The following is a 20052-nucleotide window of genomic DNA, read 5'->3' as shown; positions in this document are numbered from 1 at the left end:
CTCCTCCTCTTTCCCCTTTTGCCGCCGCCGCCTCCTCCAGGTCGCTGCCGGCTCCGCGGCGGGACGCCGGTGCCCAGGGTGCTTCGCACGCGCGCAGGGAGCTCGGAGCAGGGCTCGGCCGGGGGCTGCCCCGGGATGGCGGTGATGTAGGAGGTTGGGGAGAGGCGCAGCGAGCCCAGGTTCTGCCCGGGGACCCACCAGTCCTCCCTGGCGGCGACATGGGGGACCCGGTGCACCGCCAGAAGCCGCGATTGCACTACGCGGTGAGTGTCCCGACGCACACCGAGGCGACAGGGGGCGCCACGCGGCCGGTCAGGGAGGGGACAGTGCGGGGTAATGGGCGCCGTGGCTCCCCAGAGGTCTTCGGTGGAGGGGGGGTGCGGGGGCAGGAGGGGGTGCCGCATGTGTCACCCCGGGGTGTGCCCTGCTCGGGATCCCGGCTGCGCACCCCCAGCCCCGAAGCCCCTTTGCTGGCTCCGTGGTCACCTCGTCCGGCGCCGGGGGCTGGAGCCCGTCTTCCCCTCGCGGGCCAGGGCTGAGGAGTGGGGCTCCGGGGCTGGGCCCAGGCCGCCCAGGCACCCTTCACTCCTACATGCTGCCCCGACAGGAATAGAGCTGGACGGAGGCAGGGCCGCCGGGGACCTGAGCGTTCCCGGGAGACTCCGGGAGACACGCTGCAGGGCGCGCTGGGGTGCAGCCCTTGTACCCCTTGGGAAGGAGCTGTGCGTTTTCCTCCGAGCTTGCAGCCGGACAGAAAGTTGCACATTTCGTGATTCACTGGAGAGAATGCGGGGAGAGGTCTTCTGTCGGAGCCACCCATCTGCCCACAGTGGCCTCTCTTCTCCCGGTTTACTCACTACTTCCATAAATATTTCTTGGGCGCCTGTAACGTGCCAGGCACAGCGCTAGGAGCTGGGGGCTCCGCAGGGAGCAGGACAAAACAAAAAAACTTTGGGGTCTGCCTCCTTTGAAGGAGTCAAGATTTCAGGGTCAGTGACCCACCCAATCTCGATTCTAGATTGAGTTTATTTTTGAGAGAGAAAAGAAGGAAAGAAAGGAAAGAAGAAAGATATTTCTCAAGAACGAGCATTACTTCTGAAAATACTAAAATACTACTGCTGGAGGGCAGCAGGCCCTTTGAACATTTATTTTCCACTTGTCAGGTGTGTTGTTTTGAGATGGGACCTTTGCAGTTTTTCTGTCATCTGTTTTACTAATTGAGTTCTCCTTGACACGATTTTCATTGTGGAGAATGGACATGCAGAGTCCCGAACTTTAAAAGTGGGAGAGAAGCTGGCAGCAGGTCAAGGAAAGAATCATCACTATTTATTCAATATTTATAATAAGGCAAAGACAGTTATTTTTTCTGGAATTCGTGTCCAACAAACTCCACTCCCCAATGAAAGGAGTGGCGGTGGATGGGGGGGGGGGGGTGCTGGCAGGCCCAGAGGTTCAGGAGCTGCCCTGACTGGTTCCTGCCACCTTTGGGCTGATGGGCGGTAAGCAGCCCACCCATTGGGCAAAGTTCCTCTTCCCTGTCTCTTTCCTCCTCTGGAAAAGTGAGGACCTGAATTAGAAAATATTTCAAGTCCCTTCCGTTCCCCATGTGAACGTTCCAGAACCTGTGACAGCTCTTTCTCTGGTTTTCCCATAGTTAGTTGCCATGAAATGCTAAACGAGCTACTTGGAAGTTACTAATGTTTGTTCATTTCTTTGGAGACACTAGTAGTTTGGTGATTTCCCTTTTAAAGTGGTATCAAGTGAACTCGATTTTGGCAGAGGTTTCTTTGCTCTGATGGAGCTAGAGTCTGAGTTCTTTACACCCTCCAGGCACCCTCACCCATCAGTACCATAAAACCTTTTCCAGATTTTGAGCTGTGTGCTGGTGCCCTTTGATTTGTGATCAGACAGCTCCTTAAACCATTTACAAAGGGGAGGGGGGCAGATGGTGAAAGCTGGCTCCTTAATTATATATATATATATATATATATGAAAAACATGAAAGAGAGAGAATTGACAAAAATGGTTATTGCCTCGATTATGGCAAATACATCCAGCACATCACAAAACAATCAAAAAATTGTAATTTTAATTCAGCCGTCTCCTTCTCCTAAAATCATAAATTTAGAGTCAAGCTGGTGCTAATGTCCCCTCTTGAGCTCTGAAGGAAGATTTGCTGATGGAAGAGCCCTTTATTCTGGCACAGATCGCTGTGTATATAGATTCTGATTGAAGACTGTTGAAACTAAGATTCCAGTGGGAATTTGTTGGGATTTCAGATTGGAATAAATCACTCAGAAGTTTCATATGCATGCTGTAGTATGATAAAGCCGCAGCCTTCAGCAGCTCTGTATCAATCACAAGTGGAAAGAATGTTCCTTGTTAACTGTGTCCCATTGCTTTCCATAGTAGCATAACCCTATGTTGCTTAATCTTTATTATAATTCTAATTCTAATCTCTATTCATGCTTTGTCTACTTCCCCCATTTGGGTTTTGACCATTTCAGAAGCTTGTTTTGCTTTTTAGCACAAATATTCTACTTACTTTATTCAACATGGTTTTGCCCATGGTCCTGTGGTCTTCAGGCTGTTTGATCTGTCTTCTTGGAAAAGAATTATCCTCTGTGTGTCCTGGGCACCTCTTGCCTCCTCTGAAATATAATCTAGGTGGCAATTATTTAATGTACTTCCTGTAGTGCTTTTTCCACTTGTCCAAGGTGAAATGGGATGTAAGAAATCAGTGGCTTGTAATTATTCATTCAACAAACATTTTCTGAGTGCCTATTGGGTGGCAGGCAGGCCTTTGGTCAATTTTCCAAAGAGAGATATCAATGAAAATACCAAGAGTTGCTATGAACACCTCACTCTTCATTTTAAATTTATAATCATCACAAAGACAAAAACAAACACTGAAATAGATAAGAACATCCTGCATATATAGAATCATTTACACTAATTTTCAAAGTATCGTACAACTGTCTTATTTTATTGTCATAACAAAAATGTGTGTTGGCAGCAAATGTTCCCCTCGCAACCTCTCCTCCCATGCTCTTCCCACATTCGGTTTATGTCCACTCCATCTTTTCCAGCTGGATGTCGTCCCTGACGCCTCTTGGTGACTTGATCAGATTTGCGTTTTGAAAAGCCTGCTCCGGTTCCAAGAGGGAGTCAAGGGTGAAGAGGAGCCGGAGTGCAACCAGGTGTTGGGGCCAGAGGGGAGTCAAGAGACGATGACCTGCACTCTAGGGTGGCAGTGGGGCTGGGTGGTGAAAGCAGTGAGCAGATTTGTGAGAAGCTTAGGACATCAAACCAGCCAAGACTTGGTTTGGATGGGATATGGGGTGCAAGAGTCAAGGATGATAAAAATCAGTGATTTTCTGGCAATCCTTCCAGAGAAACAGTAGGTCATAGTACTTGTGCCTTCACTGGTATTGTCTTAAGCAAATTGCAAAGTGTTTGGACACAGTCCCTATGTCCTCACATCCGTCTGGTCGGGTAGGCAGGTGGGTATCTTTTCTATTTTGTGGTTGAGAAGTCCATGCTCAGAGTAATTTTCAAGTTCAAGGTGGCACAGGCCTGAAGTAAATGGCAGATTTGAGAGCTTTGTCCAGGTCCTCTGGTCCTACAGTGCTCATTTGACACATTTGGATAATTGAGGTAGATAAACCAAATTATCCTCTGCTCCGTCTTCCTTTGTCACCCTCTTAAACCAACAAATATTGGACCGTCAGTGATTCAGTGTAATCATCCATATCATTGAATTCCATGGCCAAATCGCCCTTTAATTTGGCTGGTAACAGAACAAAGTGTTCAATATCTATCAAGTTCAATGCCATGTCTTTATGTCTATCTCAAGGTTTCTCAGCTTCGGGAATGAGTGAGATAGTTCTCTACTGTGGGGGCTGCCCTGTGCATCATAGGGTATGTAGCAGCAGCCCTGGCTTCTGCCCATTAAGATGCCTGTTGCACCCACATACCTCAGTTTTGAAAACCCAAAAATGTTTCCAGACATTGCCAAGTGTCCCTTGTGGCACAGTTGTCTCCGGTTGAGACCAACTGGTCTATCTGATTCTCATGCTTGTTTTTTAGAAGATCTATTACTGTATAATAGGAAGATCTGGAAAGAGAAAACAGTTAATATTATGACTATTATTTATACAACTGAGTGAACACAGAACTTCAGAGAGAGGCTGGCAGCCTCAAGCACAGCACGAGAGCTGGAGGTGTAGTAATTAGTCACCCCAGTTTGACAGCATTCTCCCGTTTTGGTAGGTGGACACGTGGTGACCCTGCCAAGTCAGGTAACTTGGCTTGGGTTAAAGATTACATTTAACCTGCCTTCCCCAACCGTCCTCATATGTTATCTTTCATTAACCACAAACACAATGTTTTAAAGCCTAATTGTCTGCCAAGATCATGTAACATATGCCTAATTTCATGACTCCCATGCAACTTCTTTGGCAGAATTACCACGCTAAGCCTTAGTTTTATAATAATGATCAGAAGCATTTTGGAGCATTTTATGAATATGATTTATTCCAAACAACTCCCAGGAGGCACATCTTTATTTTTATCCCCCTTTGATAGAAAGGGAAACAGTAAGAAAGCTATGGGATGCCTTGGCTAAAAAAGATCTATGGGTGGTGCGGGTTCTGTTTTCTGAGTTGTGATAAATAGCAGCAGGCTTGGACTCTGAGGTTGGGCTGGTCCCCATGGCGTCTAGTGGCTAAGATGCAGCCAGTGTGATTTCTCAGACCTCCACTTAGGACCATATCCCTCTTTTGCTAAAAAACCTTCTATGGCTCCCTATTGCCTTAGGATCAAGTCCAGCCCCCACCCCCTGCACATGGCTTGTGAGACCCTTTCCAAACTGGCCCCTGCTAGCCTCTTCACCCTTATCCAGTGCCATTTCCTCTTTTATTCTCCATGCCCCAGTGGCTTGGAAGCCACCCATTCATCACCTATTTCTAACCTCATCTTCTTTACTCTCACTCACTGCCTCTGCTCCAACTGTGCGGGCCTCCTTGATGTCCCTCCAACTCTCCAGGCGTGCTTGGCCCAGAAGGCCTTGGTGCTGGCAATTTCCTCTGCCAGGAATTAATGATTAATCCCTCTTCTCCCAGTTAACCTCAATGGATCCCTGCCTCCCTTCCTTCAAGTCTTTGTGCAAGTGTCAATTTCTCATTGAGTCCTAACCTGACACACACACACACACACACACACCCGCCACTTCCCCAACCTACCCACTCCTGCCCATAGTCCTGCTTCTGCTTAACTTGATCCCAACTTGATCTTTTTCCTTGCACCCAATACCTTTCACCACTATGTAAACTACTTAAGTACTATGTGTGCCGATTAAGTCCATCTGTCCCTTGTTAGAAAGATTCAGTAAGGCAGAACTCTGCCTGTTTGGTGCATTGATGACTAGAAGAGTGCCTGAGCCTGACACCTGGCAGGTACCCAAGAAATATTTGTTGAATAAGTGATGGAGCAAATGAACTTCCTGAACTGCACCATGGTCTGTCTTGCTGCCTCGCAGCTCACACTTCCCTCCATCGGAAACTCCTCCCCACCTCCTTTTGTCTGGCTCCCTCTTGCCGTTGAGGTCTCCGTGTGCTTCACTTGACAAGCTTGCTTTCTTCTCACCTCTGAGTCCAAGTGTGATGTCCTTCCTTTGTGCCTCCTGAATCCCTGATGTCCCCAGCATGGCACTTATTGTGCCATGCGTGTGTCTGCCTACGCCTCTGCTTCACCCACCAGCCTGTAACTCCCCAAGCACAGGCGGCGTGTGGGCCTCACCAGTTGCTGCCTCCCCAGCAGTAATGCAGCACCAGGCCAGGACGCGTCCTCTATTAGGAACAGCTGCTGAAAGGGGAAGTGAGTGAATGAATGCAGGAAGGAAGACTGACTATGGTCAAGCTCTCTCTGCCACTTACTAATTTCATCACCTTCACCCTTGCCTGGGTTTCCCCATCCATTAAAAGGGGATAGCTTGTTGGGTCATTGGGTCATTTAATGAAACAGTGTTCTTTAAGGTCCTTTAAACCCTAAGTGTGATAGAGTTTTACTTTTATTCTCCCTGCACTGGGTTCGACTTGCCAGGGTACGTGTCTTAACTGGAGAGGGAGGGTGACTGCTACTTCAAGTCATTCATCAGCATAAGCCTGCCTTGAATCTCAGCTAGAACCTATTGCTAGCTGATTTCAGCTGATTATGGAATTCCCAGGATGTTTCACAGTCCATCCAGAAAAACAACAGTTGGAGTTATTTAACATTTTGCTGTTATAGTCATATGACTGTTTACCTATCATTTCTATCACCTTCCTATTCCCCAAGGTGTGACAACCCTGGATTGTACGTTCTTGACTTTCAACTTGGTTGGGACTTTATTGTCTGCTCTTATGCTGTCTTTGTTGGGTTCTTGTTCCTCACTTCCCCCTGCGTCTATTATCCCTGGCCCTCCCCATCGCAGTCATCGGTTCCATTGACCACTCGGTGAGTCGCCCGAGCCAGAACAGCTCGGGGGTGTCCTGGATTCTTCTCTTTCCTGCAGCCCCCACATCGAATCTCTGAGCCAGCCCTGCTGGGTCTGTTATCCAATACTTCCTGAATCTGTCCTCCTCTCTCCATCTCCACTGTGTCACCTTAATCTGAGCCATCAGCATCCATTGTCTCACTAAGGTGTACAGTAACTGTGTATTCCAATCCTGTGGCTAGTGTGGTCTTTCCAAAAGAAAAGGAAATCATGACATTTTAGTGCTTAAAGCTCTCTGCTGGGTTTCCAATATACTTAGAATAGCATCTTCATCCATGACTGGGCCTTCCAAGTCCTCCTTCGTCACGCTCCCTGCCTGCCATCACCCTCCCCCATCCTACCACTGCCCAGCCATAGCAGTGTCCTTTCAGTTCCTCAAACGCCACGAGCTCTTTCCTGCTTGAGGCCTTTGTACTTGCTGTCCCTTCTGCCTAGAATGTTGTTTATGTGGCAGGCATTTTCTGAGTCTCCGGCAGCAGAAAAAATGTCACCTTCCCTGAATACTTCCCCAGTGACCATCCATCCTATCACCACTTGATCTTGTCATGCATTCATTGTTTGTCTCTACCTACCAGTGTGTGTACACTTACTCAGGACAGGACCCAGTCACAGTAGGTTTTCTTACCATAACCCCACTACCTCCAGCAGGCTCTGGCACAGGGTAGGCAGCCAATAAATATTCAGGAGTTTGTGAATCTGGCTATCTGGGTGTTTTTACCTAGGTTACCCCAGGGGTTTCCAAACTTGACTCATCCATTCTCAGTTGAGGTGGGGGAAGACTGTAAAAAATATTGGCTTCAGGCCTTAACCCTTACCAAACAAGAATCTCCCAGGATGGGACTTGGAATTGATACTTTGACACAGCCTTGGAGGTGATTCTGAAATCAGCCAGGTTTGGAAACCACTACTTTACATGATGAACTGCTGGCTGCCCAGAAGCCCCTACAAAGCCTAGAATTCAGTGGCCAAGTAGATTTGGTGAGTGCGATCTTGTACTTGACCTCGGGTAACTGCGAGGTAAGGTATTACACGTTTTCAGAGAGGACCTGTGTTTTATAACCTACTGAACACTCTAAGGGTACAAAAGGTAAAAACATGCCTCCTCTACAGAGTATGGTCTGGCAATATGTCCCTCACCATCCATTTTCTAGATAACCTAAGCCAGTGCTTCTCAACCAGGGGCGATTTTTCCCACCAGGGGACATTTGGCACTGTCTGGAGACAATTTTGTTTGTCACCATTGGGGGGGTGCAGTGCTACTGAAGGATAGAGGCCAGGGATGCTGTTAAACCTGCTACAATGCACGGGACATCCCTCACTGCAAAGAATGATCTGGCCCCAAATGCCAACACTGCTGAGACTGAGAAATCCTTTCCTAAGTGTATCTTTTTAGACATCAAAATCTTTAATGTTTTTGAGAATCATTTTGGATGGCACCCTCAGAAATGCTTTATATACTTCCTTGCTTTTTTAAGAGTTGGGATTGAAAAAATGTGAGTGACCTTTTCTGGATGCAAATCATGGTTCTGAGCAGCATGTTTCATACTGTGCTGGGATTTCTCTGGGAATAGTGTTGGTGGCCCTTCTAGAAGCCTCAGGGACTAGTGCTCTTTGTTTCTAACCATCTCCATTTTGATCTCCGTTTTTTGTTTGTTTTTTGTTTTTTAAGATTTTCTGTCTTCTCTCATGTCAGATTTTAGATGACTTCTTGATTTATTAATTTGTAACAGCCATGTCTAATTTGCTTCCTTTATTCTGATTTCGCTGGAAAGTCAGATTATCAAGGTTGATAGTTTGAGTCTAAAATTAGAATCTGTAATCTCCAAATGTGGATGGTGAGGGATTCTGAGAAAGCCTTCGTGTGTGGACATTGGATCTGTGAGGAGCTAGGGTGCTCACTTCTGCCCGGTAACCACTTGTTGCAGATATGATGTGGACCAGTCCGCTCCGGGGATGTGATGCAAAGACACTGAAAGACAAGCAGCAGGAGGGAGGAGGGAGACAGCGCCCCCCAGCCCTTCTCTCTCCATCCCTTGAGGGTATAAAGACTTCCAGGCAATTTTGGGTGGCTGGTATGTTGATGGCCTCCTCTGCCCTTGACAAGGATCACCAAGCCCTTTCTTAACTCCAACCATGTCACCGAATATTGATTAGCTGAGCCTGCATTAGATTGTAAGCTCAGAAATAATGGGTAGGAAATAGATTGAAGGAGCTTAGATACTCACAAAAGCTTGGACTGGGATCACCAACATTTGCAAACAAGGACAAATAATTTAATATCTTTTCATGTAGCTTCTCTTGGTAGATTTTCTGCTTCTACCCTTCTTTTCAAAGGATTGGTTTTTCTGATTATTTTACTCTTAAATCCAGGTTGAATACTTAGAAACATACACGTAGACAAAATGAAACAAGGACTCCCACCAATCATTACATGGGACAGACTTCCATCACTGTCCTCATGGATGTGAACATAGGCCACATCTCAGTACTGAAAAGTTATACCCAAGGAATAAGGCACATTGGTTCATTGAAATATGATTATTGCTACTAAGGGCATTTTGACATCCCATTTCCTTGAAAGATACCATGGCACTTGGAAATGGAAACCTGTAAGGATTTTCTCCCCTTCTCTTTGGGTTTTTGATACATTCTTAGAACTCTTCTATCATTTTTTTTAATTGTTACAGTAAAATTTCAGTGCTCAGGGTGTTGGCTAAACTAGATTTCTGAGATGAAGATGTTAGAAGGATTTGGGGTTGTGGCTTTGGGGAAAAGTTGCTCTGGGAACAGCAAGGGAAGTTCAGATGAATAAACTTTGAAAATATTTTCTGAATGACCCCTTTCTGCAGCTGACTGAAATATCTGCTAAAGAAATGTTTAAATCAGTCCAAGTAAAATAAAGAAGCTAAAAGCCTTCTGCCAGCTTGGTGAACACCTTGGCTCCCTATTTGCTTTGCTCCCCTGTGCCAGGTAGGGTGCTGCTCACCATGGACACCATTGTGGCCATGGCTCTGTGTGGCTAGCTCGGCAGTGCCACTTTACTTCCAACCAAAGAGTAATGATCACCTAGCCAGGGGATGGAATGTTGAGTTTGTTGGAAGCATTTGAAGATGGTAACACATCACATTAATTGTATAAATATTTACACACTTGACTTTCCACAGTCCCATTAGTATCATGATGTCATTTTGATGGTCGGAGCAGATCACAAAACACAGTCTTAACTTTTATCTCCAAAGATCAGGCATATTCCCACCTTAGCCACTGCCTTGCCAGTTGCCTGGTGCCCAATAGGAAGAGAAGGGCTTTGTATCAATTAGGTTGCCACCAGGAATCAGATGCCACAGTCAAAGGGGCTGAACTGGAGAGAATTTAAGACATAAGCTATTACTGTGGTGTAGACAGATCGAAGGGAACCAAGAATGGGTGGTGGAGCACCCAGCGAGTAGCAACTCTGGGACCTTGTTACCAAGGTAGCCTTAAGGGAAGTAGGGGCCAGGGAGTGCCTGGTGGTAGCAGAGCTCAGCAAGGGCTGAAGCGGGAAGAGACCCTGGAGGGGTCCCCAGAGAGGAATCCAGTGAGAGCAGACTGGGGAGAAGCAGAGATGGAGGGGGCGGCAAAGAGCCGGACCTCTTGGTCGTCCTCTCTCCCCTCTCCTTCTTGCCCCCAACCCAACCAATCCATGAAGATGTAACCTATTGAGATCAATCCCTCAGAGCACAGAGCAGTGTCCAGTATGTATGTATGGTGTGTGTGTGTGTGTGTGTGTGTATAAGGGGGGAGAATCGAAAAAAATATCTTCGCAAGGATGTTCAGTCTCATTTGGGGTTTGCTTATATTACAAAAGACCCCCAAATTCCTAAGTGTATAGAGGACTCCCATTGTGCTTAGAACGTCTCTTTCCCCTGTATCACCACATTTAAATTAGTGATATGTTATGCCAACTCCATCCATATGTGATGTGCAGGCCTTTGAGAATGTTCACATTACAAGCCTATTAAAGTACTTCCTCTTAACTTGATATATAGTGAAATATTTTACATATATTTTGCTATTAATTTAATATTGGGAAGCTCCATACTTAATTCAGAAGTGCTTTGGTCCAAATTTATTGATAGAAATGTAAACTGCATTAGATAATTTTTCCTCTAAGTCTTTTATCGGACAGGCTAATGTAATTTATTTTCTAAACAATGGAAGAGGAAGAATTGATTTAGCTCTTTTTCTAGTTGCTGGGTAAAGGGTTTTAACCCTTAAAGCTACACATCAACACAAATGGGTTAACCTGTGCTTGACTGAAAAGTAATTCTCATTTATCTCTGCTGGTTAAGGAATGGTTGCAATGGAGGACTTCAGTTTAACCACCTGTACTCCAGGTAACTTAGCAGGGAGAAAATATTTAACCTGGGTTGTACAAAGTTCCTCTCATTCTTAAGTTTATTCCTCCTTGAACCCCCTGTGTGTTCAATTTCATAATATCCACTCTGCCTGTAAATTCTGCTTTAAGTCCCTGTTGCCTTAGCAGAACTGGAAAATCCAAAGGGCAGAGGCCAGAAATAGGGAGCAGATCCAGACTCCATATCCTTGGCTACATTGTAAGTACTTGAGTGTCAATCAAATTAATCAGACTTAGAGCTCTTAGAAATGTTTAAGCTGACTCAGAGTCATAATAGTAATAACCAGTATTTATTGAGTGTTTTCTGTGAGTCTTGGACACTCTACATCTATTATCTCATTTAAGCCCTTACAAGAAGCCTATAAGGTAGGTCCTATTATATCCCCATTTCTGAGATGAGGAAGCTGAGGCAGAGAGATTGTATTTGGTTCAGGGCCACACACCTAGTACATACTGGGGCTGGGACTCAGATCTTTGTTTGTTCGACTGCTGAGTCTGAATGTTTGAACTACTGCACGATGGCTGACTGTTAAAATGCCGCTGACTTCAGATGATACCTTAGAGATGATACCTCCTTTTATCTTTTTATTTTGAAATAATTATAAACTCACAGGAAGTTGTGCCTTTCCCCCATCTTCCCCCAGTGGTGTCAACTTACATAACTATAGTACATTAGGAAAACCAGGAAATTAGCATTAATACCAAACTATTAACTAGACTGCAGGCCTTAATCAGATTGCACCAGTTTTTACATGTACTCATTTGTGTGTGTGTGAGTACGTGTAAAAACTATCACATGTATAGATGGTGTATCCAGTACCACATTCAAGATACAGAACTGTTCCATCACCACAAGAGAACTCACCCATGCTATCCCTTTGTAGTCACCCACACCCCACCTCCTTCCCTACCCTGAATTCCAGGAAATCACTGACCTGCTCTCCATAAGAGGACACCTTTTAAATAACTATCTCTGTCCTTATGGCACGGTGGGAACATTCCAGTCTCCATTGATCATTTATACCAAAAAAGTCCAGAAAAATTATAGGAGAAACTAAGGTGAATCGATAACAATGAGATCAGAGGGAATTTTGTTGTTCTTGTTTTTAGTACTATATATGCAACCACAAATACAGAACATCCTGTTTGGTAGTTTTGACTGTGTTGTGGTTGTTTCATAATCCCAATTCTTGTGTTTTCTCTAGCAAAGTGCTTTTGATTGAAACCACACCAAGTTTAGCTTCTGCCTGACTGCTCCATGCTCCCTCTTTGCCTGGCTGTTCTAATGGAACATCCATTTCAGGAATGACAACAGCCTGGTTGAACTTGCAGTGGCCTGGAAAAGGTACATAAGAGCTGGCACTCTGCCCTAGGTATGGTTTTTCCCAGAGTATTTATGACCACTTTATGTTTATCAACATAAAGCCCACATGTATTTGCAGTAGCTATGACCAAGTTGTGCCTTGGGCAGCACACACAGCGGTTATGTAAACCCTGGCGTTCCTGGTAGGCATGCATTTTTGTTCATTCGTTTCAAAGCGAGGGGCAGTCTGTGGACCTCCCTTGGGGAAAAGTTTGAACCTTATCAAGATTAACTGGCTCAAAAAAAAAAAAAAAAAAAAAAAACCTTAATAGCTGTTTTTATTCAGGATGGCTGCAGAGTGAAGCCTTATCATCGGGACACAGTTATAAAGACTTCCTGCATTTATTTAGCTCCCATTATTTAATAAAAGGTGAAAAAAGTGCTGATGCTGTCTGATTCTGCAAACATAGGCACACTTGTAATGGATACTTTAATTATTGCACAGTTTTGATATATGATTATATGCTGTCTGATTCTGCTGACATAGGCACACTCTTAATGGATACTTTAATTATTGCACAGTTTTGATATATGATTATATCTTGATCTTAGAAAAGAAGAGTATTTTTTGATACCCAGACATACCAAGCCCAACCTATCGCTTTGAATCAGGCTAGAAAGTAATGTAATGGGTACTTTGTATCACCCATTGCAAGCTTTTGTAAAGGGCCATAGTTTCTTCCATTTTGATTTGAAGGCCCCCGGTGTCTTCTGTGAGCTTTCTGCACTGGGAAACACTTTTAAATTTGGGGTATCTTTAAAAAGGAATGAAGTATAGACCTCCTGCCATGCTCACCCATTGCAGGTAGACACACAGAGGGGTGCTTTACTTTATAGCTCCATTGTCTAAAATGTAGAATTGTGCTTGTATCAGTTAGCTATTGCCACACTAATGTTGTGTAACAAACTATCCTGAAATTCAGTGGCTTAAAACAACCATGATTTAATCTCACGCATATGTGGTTCTGCTGGAGTGGGCTTGTCTGGGCAGAGCTCAGCTACAGCTGCCAGTCCTGCAGGGTTTGGCTCCTCTGTCGGGCCTGCCCCATGTGTGTTTATTCTGAGGGAGTGCGGTGATGGCAGAGGCACAAGATGGCAAGTAGAATCGACAAGGCATAGGCTGGAAACTGGCACGCTGTCATCTCCACCCACTTGCCCTTGGTCAAGGCAAGTCACAGTCCAAGCCTAAACTCAGTGGGTGGGGAAAGGCACTCCATCCATCGTGGGGCCGTGGCAAGGGCGTGAGTGCAGCAAGGGGTGACAAATGTGGGCAAATCATTCACTTTACCAATGTTTAGTCAAGTTCTTCTGAAAATATTGATACTTTTAAGATGGTGCAAATCTATCTACTGCAAGTATTTTTTTTTCTGGTTTGTTAATGTGTTCTTTCTATCATGGATGTGGATATATATTTCATTATGACCTAATTAAACAACAAAGGCAGGATGATGGGGCCATCCCCCTGATACCAGTCCTCATAAATCCACATTGATTGGTGATTAGCTACAGGAATAGACTGAATGATGTTAAATTTTAGGCTGAATTGCCACAGTCCTCCCCTGTCTCCTTGTGTGTGTTTAGCAGCCCTTGTTCTTCAAACTATCAGAAGGAAAACATTCAGAATCGCTTCTAAGGAGATATTTTTTATCTGCTTCCAGTTATTACAGTGTTGATTTGAAAAGATTTGTAAATTTGACTCCCGTTTTACAACCAAGAAAGAATTATCGATGAAGTGATTTGCCATTGGAAGAAAAATATATTAATCTTTTAGGCCAAAAAGTACAGCACCAACATTTGGCAATATGCTGGTTAATTCAATGAATTTTGACATATAAATGGATAAGCTAAATTCGAAAACAATGTACGCATGCAAAATCTCCTGTCTTTGAAATTTGAAAACTTTTGTCTTATTTTCCACCATTCCATCAACCTGATGGACAGTTGCCAAATCTCTAATTTTTCAGCTTGCACTCCATCTAATCATACCTAGTAGAGTGTCTACCTATCGCAGTAGCTCGGTTGTCTCAACCAGTGGCAGCAAACAACGGCTCATGGGCCAAATCCCTCCTGCCACCTGTTTTTGTACAGTCTGTGAGCTTTACATTTCTAAGTGGTTGAGGAACAAAAAAACCCACAAGACAAATACTATTTCATGACACACACAAATTGAGTGTCCACAAATAAAGTTTTATTGGAACACAACACACCCATTTATTTCTATCCTGTCTATGGTAGCTTTCACATTATGACAGTAGAGATGCCTACTTATGACCCACAAAGCCTAAAATATGTATGATCTGGCCCTTTTTAGAAAAAGTTTGCCAACTCCTAGTCTAAAGGTACATCTCAATTTAGTAAAGATGCAGTAGATAATTCTATTGTTACATAAACGCGAGGGCCCAAAGAGAGGGGGCGCATGCGTGTTGCCAAGGGGACTTCTGGGTACATTTCCAATAAGGGCAAAATGTTGTTGAGCATTCATTTACTAGCCAATATGTGTGGAAAACTGGGCATGTGTCCAGCACAGAGGGAAAATTTAAAAACAGGATACTATCTAGTTGGTGCTCTCAGGTCTCCTCTTGAGTAAAAAGTAAGCTGCATCTGCAGTTAGGGTATAGTGTCTTTAACCCGCTTGTCTGACTAGTTTGTTCAATTCTCTTAGTCGCTGGAAAACTCTTTGGATTTTTTTAAATTTAAAAATAGCATTTCTTCATGACTTATTTCATAAATTTTCTAGGCAGAATCAGTTCAAAGTGGAAAATTAAAAATGTGAAAAGTGGCATTCCCTCGTTGTTTAAAATGCTGGTTCTTGTTTATGCATGTACAGTCTTTGCATTAGTGTATCCAGAACTCCCTCAGAGGAAAGAATGTACAGGGCCTCCAAGGGCTGACCCTAAAAACACTACTGACCTGTCTTGTAAGCTCTTGATGCAGGGATGTGGCCTTGTCCTATGCTTTGTGTTGTTTCTTTTGGCTGACTCTTCCACATTCTGTGACCTGTTGAATGGAGTCATCTTTAAAGCGTAAGCTCTACAACATGGCCTCCTGCTTGTCTCAGATCTTAGCTGCTTCCTGAATGAATGTCACCTTGGTGTCTTCTGAGTGGGGCTCGTGAAGGCTCACAATATCCTTGTTCCCTCCAGATTTGAAGCGTAATGTCCAGGAGTCTTCTTCTCATTGGACTGTGCAGGAGGATGAGACAGGAATCCTCTTTGGTTCCAAAGAGAGGGGCTTGGTGGAGCCCTGAACAGAGACCCAGGCAAATGCCTTTAAGTGTGGAGACCAGTGACCCCAGAGGAGGAAATTCCAGTTTAAAACAGAAGCTGTGTAAGCACCCATGTGGAAGGCACAGTGGGAACCCACCTGTGGGGGGTGAAGGCTGGCATCAGGAGTCCATGAGGTGGCCTGAAGAAGGGCCTTGTGTTTTTACGGCAGTAACTGGGTGATACAAACCCAGATTAGAATGTGATTTCTCCACTTTCACAGTTGTGCTGTGCTAGAGTTGTGGGGAAATTACTCAAATTCATATATTTGTCATGTTCACTGGTGGTCAATTCTATAGTAGAGATAGGCGGCTTGGGAACAAGATTTTCTTGAGAACTGTGGTGTACGTGCATATGGCAGAGGCAACTTCCAATTTACCATGGTAAGAATTTTCTCCATTGGTTGTTAAGGAATACAGAGTCACTTTCAGAAACGATATAATTTCCCCTCATTAATTCAATTAAAATATCTCAACTAATGATTGTTCCTTAAAATGATCAATCTATAAATAACTGGGAGATGCCCATAGTATTATCAAGTAGGTAAAACAACTGGTTGCTTTTTGACTGATCGGCTTAATTTCCAGAATAACTAAAGAAAGTTTAATTCCTAGAAAATTGACCGAAGTCCCTTCAAAAGTTGTGGAACACGATGTCATTTTGGAAGTTTTGTTTATTTGATTCAGTTCATGATCCAAATTTGGAGGAGTCTAAATCTTTTCAAGGGGGTTTGTCTGCAAATAAATGGAGAATATTTGCTGTGAACTGTTTTGAACTGTTAGATGTTGATTTTGTGGTGGGTGGGGCTGAAAGGAATGGAATTGACACTTAGGACTTTAATAAGGGAATTGTTGCATGATGGCAAAAGGCTGCCTATTGGTAGCTTACCTCAAGCTTTTAAATCGAACTTGCAGTGCAGAAATATGCTGTTTGTTGGACTGTTCCTCAGATGTTTCTTTGCAACCTTATTTGTTACTTAAAATTTTTAGACATCACAGATGCCAAAATCTTGGTGTAGAGTAGGGTTTTGCTAAAGATAAAAAAAGATTGATCCAAATTTTGTGTCTGTGTGTGAAAACATAATGTCTTCCATGAATCCATAGAGACAGAAAGTAGATTAGTGGTTGCCAGGGGCAGGTGGTGGGAATGGGGAGGGATTGCAAATGGCCAGAATGGATCTTACTGGGTGATGGAAATGTTCTAAAACTGGATTATGCTGATGGTTGCATAACTTGGTAAATTTACAATGAAAGTTGTTTTGAAAAGAATGCATTAATAAGAGAATCAAAAAGTACTTATTTGCAAATGAGGGATTGAAATAATTCTTATACCTATTTTAAACTAATTAGTAACATTGTAGTATATCTTTTTCCTTTTGGGCTACCCTCTTAGAAAAATCAAAATATAATGGATGAGAGAAACACCACATTTTATTCCATATTTAGGATTAACAGTGATTTCTGATGAAGCATCCATTTGTCCATTGGTGATTAACGCAGCAATATTCCACTGATGGAGACACCAGACTTCTAAAAAATTCAACTTCCTACAATCAGAAGTAAAAGAGACATCTGGGCAACCATGAGAACTGGCTACATAATTTGACGGAAGTGTTCTAAAACTGGGTTATGGTGATGGTTGCACAATTTGGTGAATTTACTAAAAATCACTGAATTATATACTTAAAATGGGTGAATTTTATGTTATATAAATTATACAGGTCCAATGCATACATTCCACGTAAGGAAGTCCTGGCCACAGGACCATAGTTTTGTCCTCCTCCCCTTTCACCTCATTTTGGCACATTTTGCCCTCAAAGGGACATTTCTGTGTGACAATGACTTTCATGTAGGGCTGTTGAAATAATTCTCTCTTTTTGTTTAAAGAGATCCCATGGAAAACTGTTGCCAGTGGTCAACTGTGTTCTGACCCCTGGCTCCATTCATCTGGGCTTTTAGTTTCCTAGCAGCTAGTAAGGCTGTCATGTGATAGCTGGAGAGATAGATGTTCCTTATCTCCAGGAACCTGCATGCTAAATGTTCTCCCACAGGCACACGGAGTTCTGGAGGGACGCCTTCCTTTGTAAACCTGATGCATATCATTATTTCTTTAACAGCTTTGAGATGTAACTCACACATGATACAATTCACCCATTTAAAGTGTACTACTGAGTAGTTTTCAGTATATTCAGAGGATTATGCAACCCTCACCACTATCTTGATCTTTGATGCAGGAGCCAGCACTGACACCTTTGGCCAATGGACAGATGAATTATGGGTCTATTTTCATAAGTTGTTTTTTATTTTGTTTTGTTTCATTTTGAGCTAAGGAGCTGAAGTCATTTGTTTTCTTTAGTTATTAATCTTACTGCTTCCTTCAATGTTTTGTTGAACAGCATTTCATCGTGTTTTGTTTAAGTGATTTATAGTTAGCTCACAAATTCCAGTCTCAAGATTAAAGCTACTCACAAATTCCTTAAGACATTCATTATGCTAGCAGAAAGGGGGGAAAAGGAACTATGGGATATCATTCCTGTATCTGATTCCTTCACTGTTCTGTTGGATTCCATCACACACCTCCTCCCCATTTGCCTACATCAGCCACTTCATGAGAGCTTTTAAAAGTCAACCAAAAGTATACGAGTGGCCCTTAAGCATATGAAAAGATGCTCAAAATCATTAACCATATGGGAGTTGCATATCAAACCCATATGAGAGACTTCATGCCCACTAGGATGGCTATCATCAAAAAACAGATAATAGCATTGTTGGTGAGGATGTGGAGAAGTTGGAACCCTCATACAGTGCTGGTAGGATTGTAAAATGGTGCAGCCACTTTAGAAAGCAGTCTGGCAGTTCTTCAAAATGTTAAATATAGAATTATCATTTGACCCAAATGGTTCCTTTCCTAGGCACAACCCAAGAGAAATGAAAACACCTGTCCATATAAAAATTTGTAAATGAACGTTTATAGCAGCAGTATTCATAACAGCCCCAAAGTGGAAATAATCCAAAGTTCCATCAACTGATGAATGGATAGACACAATGTGGTCTGTCCAGGCCATGGAATATTACTCAGCTATAAAAAGAAATGAAGTCCTGATACATTCTACAACTTGGATGAACCTTGCAAACATTATGTCAAATGAAAGAAGCCAGTCACAAAAGACCACATAGTATATGATTCCATTTCTGTGAAATGTCCAAAATCGGCAAGTCCATACAGACAGAAAATAGATCACTGGTTGCCAGGGGCTGGAGAGGAGGGGGAAATCGGGAGTGACTGCTAATGGCTATGGGGTTTCTTTTGGGGATGATGAAAATTTTCTAAAATTGATTTTGATGATGGTTGCACAGCTCTGTGATTACAGTAAAAATGAGTGAATTGTACACCTTAAATGTACGAATTTTATAGATGTGAATTGTATCTCCATAAAGCAGTTTTTAGAAAATAGGTAAACAAAAGTTAAACAATGCTAGCCTTGAATGATACATTCTACCAGAAGGTAATTGTGTGTCTAGGCACATTTACTTAGGAAACAAAAGCTTCCCAGTTAACTATTTATACATGGCTTTGCCATATATGTACTTGAGCAACTTCTCAGTTTACTTACAAAATGTACATGACAGCCCGTTTATTTTATGTCCTGGGAATGTGAAACAGAATGAGCGGGGACTGTTTATGTGAACGTAGTTTGGCCTTTTGCTGGAGACTCAGATATATTTTAATGCCCAAACCCACATATTCCACACGCCATTCAGGGCCAACGTGCTGGGAGCACCCACGACTGCCAAGCTCAGGAAACTAGGATGCATTTAAGTGGACACTTGTGGGCAAATGTAGCATAATCTATCAAACTGGTGTGGTGATGGTGGTGGTGTGTATGTTTATATTATGTGTGTGTTTACCGCAAGCTCAGTTAGAATGCTATAGTCCAGGCAGTGCTAGGAGCCTCTAAAAAGGAAGAAATATCATTCATTAACTTTGGAAATGCAGTCTTGCATGCTCTCAATTTTTCAAGGATTGTTTTTCCTGGTTTAGTCTTCTGTTGCTTGAGGATCAGGAATAGGGAAAAAAAAAAATTGTTCCTTCCCAGTACTCATTCCGTGTCAAACATTTTACTTGATGTCTTATATGTGTACTTTGTAATCCTCACGACAGCTCCGTAATGGAATTTATTTACTCCATTTTATAGCTGAGGAAATGGAGGCTTTCAGAGACTAAATAACTTTCCCAAGGTTTCAAAGATATTAAGTGGGGAGGTTGGATTTGAACCCATGTCTGCTGATTGCAAAGACCATGTTCAGAGTCCCGCATGTTCAGCTGCTTTTCCTCCTCCAAAGGAGAAATGATACCCTTTTCCTTTTTGCTATTGACTATTAACATTATGAATAAAACAGAAGCAGAAATCAATTATTTGACTATAAATTGATTGCATGGCAATTCAGAGTTTAGACTGGGAACTGAGGGTTTCCAGTTTCCATGCCAGAACTTA

The 20052-nt window shown here is 43.2% G+C and overlaps 2 protein-coding genes across 2 annotated transcripts in view; one reads left to right on the top strand and one right to left on the bottom strand.

Annotated features, from left to right (window-relative positions):
• ARHGAP6 (Rho GTPase activating protein 6) overlaps positions 1-20052 on the top strand; it is a 550852-nt gene that overhangs the window by 278191 nt on the left and 252609 nt on the right. The window lies entirely within an intron of this gene.
• AMELX (amelogenin X-linked) overlaps positions 10058-20052 on the bottom strand; it is a 122028-nt gene continuing 112033 nt past the window's right edge. The window contains 1 exon segment of the mRNA XM_037822013.1: positions 10058-10123. Within this exon segment, the coding sequence (XP_037677941.1) occupies positions 10058-10123 (66 nt within the window).

Source organism: Choloepus didactylus, chromosome X, assembly GCF_015220235.1.
Source record: "Choloepus didactylus isolate mChoDid1 chromosome X, mChoDid1.pri, whole genome shotgun sequence".
Classification (NCBI taxonomy): Eukaryota; Metazoa; Chordata; class Mammalia; order Pilosa; family Megalonychidae; genus Choloepus; species Choloepus didactylus.
Note: the sequence above shows the minus strand (reverse complement) of the source record. Positions and strands in the feature narration are given on the sequence as shown.